Source organism: Triticum aestivum, chromosome 5B (genome assembly GCF_018294505.1).
Source record: "Triticum aestivum cultivar Chinese Spring chromosome 5B, IWGSC CS RefSeq v2.1, whole genome shotgun sequence".
Lineage (NCBI taxonomy): Eukaryota > Viridiplantae > Streptophyta > Magnoliopsida > Poales > Poaceae > Triticum > Triticum aestivum.
Genome location: NC_057807.1, coordinates 226,355 through 237,732, shown reverse-complemented (window position 1 = coordinate 237,732; position 11,378 = coordinate 226,355). Strand labels below are relative to the sequence as shown.

At 47.2% G+C, this 11,378-nt stretch overlaps 1 protein-coding gene across 1 annotated transcript; it reads right to left on the bottom strand.

Moving 5' to 3' along the window:
- Positions 1-6,139: 6,139 nt before the first annotated feature.
- On the bottom strand, positions 6,140-9,964 carry LOC123110031 (microtubule-associated protein 70-1). The gene is made up of 11 exons (XM_044530433.1): positions 9,607-9,964; positions 9,407-9,492; positions 9,022-9,087; positions 8,762-8,932; positions 8,346-8,516; positions 8,090-8,245; positions 7,817-7,963; positions 7,576-7,647; positions 6,996-7,469; positions 6,706-6,893; positions 6,140-6,560 (listed from the first exon to the last, which is right to left on the bottom strand). Exons 1-11 carry the CDS (start codon positions 9,782-9,784, stop codon positions 6,524-6,526), a joined length of 1,746 nt encoding a protein of 581 aa, XP_044386368.1. The 5' UTR covers positions 9,785-9,964; the 3' UTR covers positions 6,140-6,523.
- Positions 9,965-11,378: the final 1,414 nt, after the last annotated feature.

Below are 11,378 nucleotides of genomic sequence, written 5' to 3'. Positions count from 1 at the left end.
AGCAACCCTGGTTGTTTCCCTATTAGCATCAGAAGCGTCTGCGTCAAGAGCTGGTGGCGTCGGCGGTGGGGTAGGAGCCACAGGAGTTACTGGGCGCGGAGGACAGGGGACTTCACCAGAAAGAACACCCGAGAGAAGAATGCCATGCATGTGAATGCACATAAAGGCAACGAAGTCAACATAGCTAGCCCCATCGAATATCACCGGGCAGCGCGGGATGGCAACATAGCCAGATGACGCCAAAGACATGGTGCTCCTTTTTTGTCTTTTTTTAGAATAGCAAAGGTCACTCAAGATTCAACTGGCCAAGATGAGAGCGGTCAAAACCAGCAGCAGATCAATCAGACGAAAAGCCAGCCGAACGAGGACCAAATCGGTTAGACAGAGTCGCGATCTGGAGCAGTAGACACCCAGACAAGAAATGGAAGCAGCCACTCACGTAACCACGCGAGCGCCCCGCGGGCAGCCGCCGAAGACAACAGCGCCGCGGACGAGGCCGGCGGCCGGTAGCAGCGGCGCAGACGGGGCCGTCGTCCTGTGGCGCTGCAGAAGGCAGCAGTGGCACGGACGAGGCCGGCGGCCGGCAGCAGCGGCACAGACAGGGTCGACGACTGGTGGCTGCAGAAGGCAGCAGCGGCGCGCGGACGAGGCCGGTGGCTGGCAGCCACAGAAAGCAGCGGCGGCGCGGACGAGGCCCACGGCCGGCAGCGACCTTGGAGGAGGACGAGCGGCCAGCGGCTGGATCGATTGAGACCATGTCCGATCGGATCCAATATTATCCAGCCAATTCCACGCGAGAATATTTGTCCAAAAAGACTACCTGACAACTGCAATAGACAAAAAAGACCATCACTGGATCAAAATGGCACAAAAGACCAGCTAAGTTGTGGGGGCAGGCCCGGCGTGCGACACGTGTCACCCCATATATCACAAGATTTAAAATGATGCGGGAACGGGAAACGGGAAATGGGTATAGCCGTATAGACATGGCACCTGCCGCCGGAGGCTGTGGCGGCACGCCTGTTGCTGCATGCTGTGATGTGTGTGAGTGAGAAGGTATGTGCTAGGAAAGAAAGAGGAATGCGCATGTAGCAAGAGAGAGAGGAAAGTAGGCATGATAGGACAGACTGCACATGCATGCATGCTACTCTCTCCGTTTCTAAATGTAAGTCTTTGTAGAGATTCCACTAGGTAGACTACATACGGAGCAAAATGAATGAATCTAAACTTAAAATGCATCTATATACATCCGTATGTGGTTTATAGTGAAATCTTTACAAAGACTTACATTTAGGAACGGAGAGAATATAAGACTGAACATGTATGCGCTTCATGACATACAACATGCAGCAACCTGCCGCCACATGCCTAGGCGGCAGGTGCAATGCCAACGCCCATTCCCGTTTGCCGTTCCCGCATCACTTCAAAACATGTGACATAAGTGGTGCCGCCACACGCTGCGGCGGTCCTGCCGCCTTCGGCTGTGGCGGCAAGTGACATGTGTCGCTTGTCGGGCCTGCCTCCACGACTCAACTGGTCTTTCGTGTTATTTTGATTCGGGCCTGCCGCCATGACTTAACTGGTCTTTTGTGCCATTTTAATTCAGAGGTGGTCATTCCTGTCAATTGTACTTGCCAGGGCCAAATAGATCGGGACCAAATTGATTAACAGTGGATTCCACCGGAGGCCAACAACTAGGCAGTGGCTAGATCAACAAGCTAACTTGGATGGGAAGTTCCTATAGTTGGAGATGGACGCAGGCAAAAAAAAATCACGACCGGAAGGAATGAGAACAACGGCGGCCGTGTAGGAGTTTGGATCGGGAGCAACAAGAGTTGCTTCTGCGGAAAAATAATATTTAAAGCTCTAATACCATATTGAGAATAGCAACTTATTTTTTTATTTTTTTTGTGGGATAAACTTTTAATATATTCATCATCTTCAAAGCAGTACAAAGAACACTAGAATTACATCCAAGTCCATAGAACACCTAGCAACGACTACAAGCACTGGAGCGAGCCGAAGGCGCGCCACCATCATCGCCCCTCCCTCACTGGAGCCGGGCAAACCTTGTTGTGGTAGACAGTCGGAAAGTCGTCGTGCAAAGGCCCAAGAGGACCAACGCACTAGAACAACAATCGCCGCCGATGAAGAGAAGAGTAGAATAGAAGGATCCAATCTAAAGACACAAGAACACATACTAACGAAGGCCAGATCCATGTGGATCCACCGAAGACAAACATCGACCAAATCCCGTGATATCCGTCAGAGACACATCTCCACATGCCCTCCGATGGTGCTAGACGCGCCACCAGAACGGGGACTAGACACATCTCCAGGGTTCTATTCCAGGCAGTTGTGGGGTAATCATGTTCGATCCAGGGATTGGGGCTGGCATCGATGCTAGTTCGGTCGCCGGGCGCTTGTTTCGTTTCTATTCGTATGACCCCCTTTAACCAGCGATAAGGATATTCTTACAAGAAAAATAAATTCTATTAGCGCTCAGTTAGGTGCTCGTGCGTTGCCCCAACAGACGCCTGCATCAACTCAACTTCAGTAATTATTTTTTTCTATTAGTAAGCGCCCAAATAGGCGCCTCTCCATTGGAGATGCCCTAACAAGGGCACCACAAGAATATGAGGTCTGATCACACTAGAAGAAAAACGAAGAACATAAGAAACGGCACGGCAAGGCGCGTGTATTCTTCTAGTCCTAATGATTACTAACTACGTCTCCATTAACAGTATCAAATGGAAGCTGGACGAGCCCCAGTTCGAAAGAAAAGAAAAGAAAAAACATGTTTCTTTTGTTCAGATGTATTGCAGAATGGAGCAACGGATTAACATATTTTGAAAATCCAAGACAATGTATGTAGATAGTGCATAACCGAATGTGTAATGAACTAGAAAATCATCATGTTGTGGGCATAGGCAATTTGTTCCCCCTAAATCAACTGAGGTTCAAATGTCAAAACTGAAAATACTCCCTGATGAAACTTCAAAGGTGAAGATATTCTCTCTTCCTTTAGCAGAACCGAAAATATTCCCAAACGACTTCTCAAAAGAACTCTTCACTTTCTTCTTTCTCTAATCAGTTTATGCTAGAGTGAGGTGACACAGAGAGGGAGAGGTAGACTCGAGGAAGAGCTAGGGCAAGGTTTTGCTCCAACAGATTTCCTTGTGTGATCCTGCACATGGTGGTGTATGCCGACCACAAACTAAAGAGCACTTTTTTGATCCAACTCCTTCCGCTGGTCTTGAGCTGGTCGAAGGCATCAGTCTTGAGATTCTGAAATGACTGCGTTTTGAGGTTCAAACGACTGCACCGTTTCATTCATTTGTTTGCCTATTGTGTCAGGTATAAACGTTGATGTTTGGGCACCTTTGCTACTCCGTCAGAGTCTCTCCAGGTTTTTTTCGCCTCATAAGGATGTTTGTCGACACGATAGCGCGTGTTTCAGTGGGATTTTCCTGTTATTAGTGGAGGCTTTTTTTTCTAGACATCGCACGAGTGTGTGTATCATGTATTATAGCAGGAGGAGGGAAACGACCCCGTCCACAATATTCTTACAAGATGGTTACATGCAAGAACTCCACATCCACACGGCCCAAAATGCTAACTACGTACTCGCTTGTACCCCACCTTGCTAGCCCTCCCAGAAAGGTGTCAAAACCACCTTTTAGTAGGCCGCATGTGGAGGCTTCTAATTTACCATTTTGTTGCATTTTGTGCGTTTATGATGTTGTTTCCATTAACAACATCAAATGGAACCTGGATGAGCCCTGCGGGAAACGTCGTACCCCAGCTCTGGGTGACGCTTGCATGTTATATAACCAGGGGCACCACTCCTTGGACAGCATACAAGTTGTTGGGATTACAGACTTAGGAAGGAAGGAAGAGATATCTAGTTACAAGAGATAACAGAGAATATAAACTACCTATCTCTATCCCTATCTGTAGTCTTCGGTTACAAGGAGTGGAGCCGGGTATCACACGATGCAATATGTGTCGTTTGACACCCTCCCTTAATCACAACTTGGTTAAGTTGAGATTAGGCTTGAATTCCTCAGGGTTCCTTGTAGGTAATGCCTTTGTGAATCCATCTGCAATCTGATCTCGTGAATGCACAAAACGGATCTCCAATTTCTTATTAGCTACCCTTTCTCGAACAAAGTGGAAGTCTATCTCAATGTGTTTCGTCCTGGAATGAAAGACTGTATTAGCAAATAGATAAGTAGCACCGAGATTATCACACCATAGACATGGAATTCGAGTGTGCTTCACACCAAGCTCTTTCAACATGGACTAAATCCATATAATCTCTATTGTGGCATTAGCTAGTGCTTTATACTCAACTTATGTACTTGACCTTGACACCATGGCTTCTTTCTTTGCACACTAGGATACCAAGTTTGGCCCAAAGAATATTGCAAAACCACCAGTGGAGCGTCTGTCATCTGGACATCCTGCCCAGTCAGAATCAGAAAAAGCACTAACAAGAGTGGAAGAGGACTTGTTGAAGGTAAGACTAAGATTCATAGTATCTTTCACATATCTCACTATGCGTTTTGCAGCAGTCCAATGAGTTTTGGTGGGAGCATGAAGAAACTGACATACTTTGCTGAGAGTAAAAGAAATATCAGGCCTTGTTAAAGTTATGTACTGAAGTGCTCCCACTAAACATCTATATCTGGTACTATCTTCCTCACTCAAGGGTTCCCCCTCAGTAAGTGACCGTTTTTCTGTACTAGATAGTGGTGTTGGTGTATGCTTATATCCTTGCAACCCAACTCTCCTTACCAGATCAGTGGCATACTTTTCCTGAGAGAGATGAAGACTGTCTCCATGTTTTTTAACTTCAATTCCTAGAAAGAAATGTAGGTCTCCCGGATCCTTAAGGGCAAACTCAGCACTCAGATCCTTTAACAAACCTGTCACAGCCTCATCAGATGAACTTGTGACAATGATATCATCAACGTAAATAAGAATAAATATAGTGGTATTTGACTTATTGTAAACGAACAAGGATGTGTCAAATTTTGAAGGAACCAAACCAAGTGTTTGCAGTTTCTGACTTAATTAGTCGTGAGTACCATGTCCTGGGAGCCTGCTTCAGTCCATATAGAGCTTTGTCAAGCTTGTATGGTGTTGTTTCCGTTAACAATATCAAATGGAAGCTCGATGAGCCCCAGTTCGAAAGAAAAGAAAAAGTTGAGATGTATTGCAGAATGGAGCAAAGGATTAATATATATAGTGCATAATTAACCGAATGTGTAATGAAGTAGAAAATCATCATGTTGTGGGCATAGGCAATTTGTTCCACCTAAATCACCTCAGGTTCAAATGCCAAAAGTGAAAATATATACTCCCTGATGAAACTGCAAAGGTGAAGATATTCCCTGACTGGATGCATGTGTGGTTCTCTCTTTCTTTAGCAGCAGGGAACCGAAAATATTCCCGTACGGAATTACATGATGTGGTTTCCTGGTGTTTTCCATTTCTTTGTTTACAACGCACGGACAAATTACATGATGTTTCTTTTAAGAAAACATGCGAACGACAGGGTGATAGATTTTTTTTAGATATATATGAACAACATTTTCTAAAAAAAATGTGCAACAACTTGCACGGATACTTTTCTAGAATATGCGTGCGTGCCTAAATTGTTGTTGAATGTAGACGGATTTTTTTCACACACCTTCAAGTTTCCAATCCTTGTTGCATGCAGATAAAATAAAATAAAATAGGAGAATATGGCATTAAAAAGGAAGCAAGAAACCTTATTATTATATAGCCAATTAAATCATTGGAAAATCATTATACATGAGTAAACTCGAGAATCAAAACAGAGAAAGGGAGTCACTGGAACAAGCATGTCGTCATAATACAAAAGACGGTCTGTTAACAAAGAGACAAAAAATGAAAGAAACCAAAAAATGTGGGATGCAACCTCCACAATTCAATAAATAAATAAATAAATAAATAAATAAAAACATCCATAGACACCATGACAGACAGAATCACACTCACGGGGTCACGGCTTTATCAAGGAGAGGAGTTTTAGGGAGGCTGCACTATACAAGTGCTGAAATGGTTTCAAGGCTGCATTTTTACACCCAAAACAAGAAAGCACACCAGCTTAACTGCACTATCATCATCACCATGTTATTATTCACCACACAAACTCTTGGGGAGTAGGATTACAAACAAAAAAGATGGCAAGGCCACACCATACCTATACAACCAAGTGTTTCGATTCCACGATAGGAAATGGATAAAAACACCACCAAATCTCATCAACCACACTTAACTTTCACCCGACAAACTCGTGTCGCCGATCGATCGATTGATTGATTAATTGATTTCCGCGACCACGAGATGTAGTAGGCACGATCGACCAGGGTCAGGCTCAGGCTCAGACGCTTCTGGGCACCGCCTTCTTGTTTTCTCTACACACAAGTCAGAAGAGGGTCCCTGGACGCCATGATTCAACTAACTACACGAGGGATGCTTCATACCAGCATCACATGTTGCGTGCTGAACCGCTCCGAGGCAGAGTCCTGAGATACACCACACAAAATTCTTTTAACTAACAAGTAACAACACATACCGTGCCTAGTGGAGTTCGAAACGGGCACGGTGATTGTTTATCTCAAAATCTCAACAAGAGACAATGATGGTATCTGTGGTAGGGGTGTAATGTACCTTCCAGGTGGCATCTGTGAACTGTTGGCAGAAGCACTCGAACTGCCGAACCTTCTTGCCTTGGTATCCTGCTCTTTCTCTAATCGCATAGCCACCACCTCCTTTTCCATGGCAGCTACATCCCGTCTCATCTTCTTAGCCTCTGACTCCATCGCCTTTGTTAAAGTGTCGACTTTCTTAGCCAACATCTGCACATCAAACCACTCATTAACAGGAATGCGGAAAAAAAAAAAAAAAAAAAGAGGGCAGCCTAACAGTGTGATCCTAGCACCAGGCTAGACTAGAGTTACCTCAACTGCGTCGTCCTTGTCTTTCAAGCTTTGGTCCTTTTCATGACAAGCCTTCCTTAGAGCAACGACCTCCTTTTGCAGCATATCATACAGCATACCTGACACCGTGTCCTCCGACTCAACAGATGTAAATTCACTAGGCTTCTCGTCTGAGTTGTTTGACTCCTTATCCTCGCTGGAGTCGGTAGATACGTTCATGCCAGCCCCATTTACATGGCCCTTATAACGGTCAAGTGATCTACACCCTCCATCAAAAGACTTGGATGCCCCCTTTGCATGGTTCACGAGAGTAGTCGTGGTAGTAGATACCGATGTTCTCATCTGGAATGATGGCCGCTTTGATAGAAAGCCATTGGTCTTAGATGCACTCTCAGCACCACCAATAGACTGACGGCGCGCAGCACTTGCATTGGTTCGAGATGTTGACATTCTCAATCCTTCCTCGAGTACTTTAAGCCGTAGCTGGAACTTGTCCTGAGATATTCGATACGTATAACAATGAAGAGAGCGAAAAAAAGCTGACTGATAGGAAGGCAGAAGTAAAGGATCTCATGAGAAACATCAAGAAGAAAATGGATACCTTTAGTTGAGCTTCTGATCTTGCAGCCCTCTCTGCTATAGCAAGTTTATCACGGAGTTGCTGCATTTCTCCCTGTAAAAGGATAACCCTCCACAAGTTAACAAAATGTGCCATGGTTTAGTCCAGTCAAAGAAGAAGACAAATGCAAAAAGGCCACAGTTCCTTTGAGTTTGAGGAGCTTCTAGACATCCATCCAGAAAAAGCCGAGTAGGACTAGAAGAATGAAACCTTCATTACTTACTTGGAGAAGCCTCCGTTCTTCGAGCCATTGCTTAACAGGCATTACTTTATCATTGCCATCTTTCCACTCATTTGCCACCACTACCGCGACCCTATTTGCTGAAACCTTTGCACGAGCAAGCTCACGATCCAGAGTTTTCATTTCCTCCTGAGAACAACACACATGTAAGATTTTTTTTTTTTTTTTTTTGCGAATTCACATGTAAGAAATATCGATACACTAAATATCATGAAATGCATAAATAGGAGTTCAAGTCAAGCCATCACGCATTACATTCATCTCCTGAACTTTCCGCTGATAGTCCCTCACAGCATTTGCGGCGGCACCACCAGCAAGAACAGCTTCTTCTAGCTCTCTGACAGTCTGAGTAAGCTTTTCGACCTCAGCAACCTTCTGGCGGTGCATTCTGTCCAAGATTTTGTTCTCTTCCTATAGAACACCAAAGAAGGAAGTCTTGATATACCATTGCTGATCGCATGCCACAGCTAGTAAAAATTGTTTGTAAATGCATGCTTTCACCGTCTTATACCTGACATATCTCGATCTGTTTCATCAATTCTTGGTTTTTGTTTTGTAAATCATCCACCAAGGAAGCTTTCGCTAATGCTATCTGAACTGTCCTCTCTGCTTCCAGCAGAGCAGCTTCCTTGGATTTTGTAAGACGGTCCAATGCCCTGTTGTCATCTTGTAGTTTTGCAATCTGCTCAACAAAACCGATGCATTAATTAGTGTTTAAGCAGGAGGGCACATTCAATCGACAGAGAACAGGACCGATGGTAGAATCGGCAACTGCACATAAACATCAGTTGATAGAATTGCAAATTTGTGAAGTAGCAGCAACACGTAAATCCACATCTGGAAACCGACCTACATGGAACACACCGATGAGACTGCAAGAGAAAACAAGACAGGACAAGCTAGCATATGGCAAAAGATGAAAAGTACCTCTTGACGGGCTAGTTTCAGCTCGGCCTCCAGCGGCGCAAGGATGGCCTCGATGGGGGGCATGTCATCGTCCTTGTGCGCTGCATGAACCCTCCGCAGCGTAGCCTCGGCTGCAAACTGGGCAGCAAGCGCCGCTTTCTTCTCGTCGTTGATCTTCTTGGCTTCAAGGTTCTGCAAAATGCCGCGTGTCATCAACAGCTGCTCTGTTTCTCAAGATAAGAAGTAGTATGAGCTTGGAAGAAGAAGAAGAGGAAAAAGACCTTGCTTTCCAGGAGAGACTCTGTGAGCTTGAGCTTCCCATCCACCTTTGCCAGTTCTTCGGTAAGCTTACATTGATGCGTAAGGCAAAGTCAGGAAAATTGTCCCTCCCATAATGTAAGAAGGTTTTTGACACTAGTGACTAGTGAGCAGGTGGTTTTAATTTAGTGTGCATATTTTTGTCAAGGTTCAACAAGATGCAGATGCAGATGGAGCTTTAACCGAAAAAATCAAGGCAGTCGTTTTGGTTGTGTGCTCAGGGAAATTACATGAAGCCGATGCTCGGATCGGATCTGCACAATTCTTCTACTCCTATCCTACTAGAGTACGTAGTAGCCTGGAGCTGGATGGAAGGAAAGGAAAAGAGAGGGAGGGAGGGGTACTGACATCCTCGACGGCCTTCTCGCGCGCCCGCTCGGAGAGGCGCAGGGCCTTGATCTCCGCCTGCGCGTCGCCGAGCTCCTTCTCCTTGTCTGCAAGCAAGCACCAAATCCAATCCGTTGAGCTCCAATCCAAAGGCGGAATCTTGGTCCGGGAGGGAGATCTGGGAGGGCAGATCGGATCGGCAATGGGTGGGGGGGGCTTACAGTGGAGGTCGTTCTCGAGGCGGGTGAGCTCGATGCGGACGGGATCGGAGCCGTGGAGCAGGCTGATGAGGTCCTCCATCTCCAGCGCCGGCTTCAGCCTGGGCCGCTGCTGCTGCTGCTGCTGCGCCGGCGGCTGATGGTTCCTCAGCGCCCGGCCGTCGCCGTACGGGTCGGCCATGGCCGGCGGCGATCCCGACCGCAATCGCGCCACCAATGCGGCTGTGCTTGTGGGAAGGGGGCGGTCAGACTCAGAGAGAAGAGAGGAGAGAATGTGTTAATGGCGGTCAGGTCACATGAATGACAGTGTGCGTGTGCGTGTGAGGATGGAGCAAAGGAGGGAGAGGAGAGGAGAGGATGGTCCACGCATGGCATGTTACCGCCATGTGGTCATTCATTCACTCGCCCACTCATGGTCATGGACTTGGCATTTGGGAGCTTTTCCTTTCCTTTCTTTTCTTTTCTGGTACACAAAACACACACAAAAAATGTTTTCTACCCTTAGGGTTAGGTCTCTCCTTACGATCTAGAGGTAGATCAAGCTTCTACTCGATACATCATCATCAATACAATCAAAGCAAGACGTAGGGTTCTTCCGGGCTGGACGTCAGGCCGGATCGAGGGCTTATCGGACATCGGGGGCTCGACGCCAGGCCTGGACTTCACGGACGCCCTCGCAGCTGTTCCGGAGCTCGGTCCAGCGTGCGAGGTACTCGCCGCCGGTCTCCGTCGGCCCCTGCACGCACATGGCGAGCTGGCTGGGGCGACCGGGTCGCTTGTATGTCCCCTTGAAGTTGCGGACAAAGGCTTCCTCGAAGTCGACCCACGCGTTGGTGCTGTCCATCGGCAGGCTGTTCAACCAAAGTGCAGGCCGACCCCTGGAGCATGAGCGGTGCGTACCGCACGGCGAGACGACGATTGGCACCGGTGATGCCAATGCAACGTGGATCGAGGGCTTATCGGACATCGGCGAAACCGATCTCCCTCAAGGACGTTGGAGAAGGCCCCCTCGCACCATAAGACTACGCGAAGGAATCAAATCACCCCAGCCTCGGGCGACCTCATCTCGGCGTCAAGCCTCAACGTTGGTCTTCAGAGTAACATCTCGGCGTCAAGCCTCGACGTTGGTCCGAACCCGGCTTTGGATACTACATCGGGTTCAGAACTGACTCTAGTACCAGATCCAGAAATTAAATTCGGCCCCTTACAAGGCTGAGAACGCGTCAAGCGACTTGCAAATCGTACTTCAAGTTGGCCCGGCTTATAGCCAGGCCATGAACCCTGAGGAATTATCTCACCTAAACAAGATGTTGGATTGCATCCAGAGCTTGTCAATCTTGGACGGTCAGACCTCAGTTTATGACAAGATCGGCCTTAAAGCCGATGATCGGGATTCATGTCCCACCCACCACCCACCTAGTCGTCACGGTCGACGGTTTAACCGACGTGTTAGACTACGAGGAGGATACCAACATGGATGAAGATGTCGATGGCCCTATAGAAACCACTACGCCGCTGACCAACACCAGTAAGTGGATTGCAACATCCACTTACGACGTATATATGGTAGATACTCCCAAGAACCTATCAAGACGTCGGCGAAGGCACGGGAGATGTACCGATGGGGACCCCAGCGGGCATGGCGCCACCGCCACCAACAACGACGCGACAGCAGACGAGGCCGGCAATCTGAGAGAGGATTTTCAAGCCTCCACATGGCGGCAACGCAGTCCCGCGGGAATCCCCGAGGACGAGGACCCCGATGACCTCTTTGA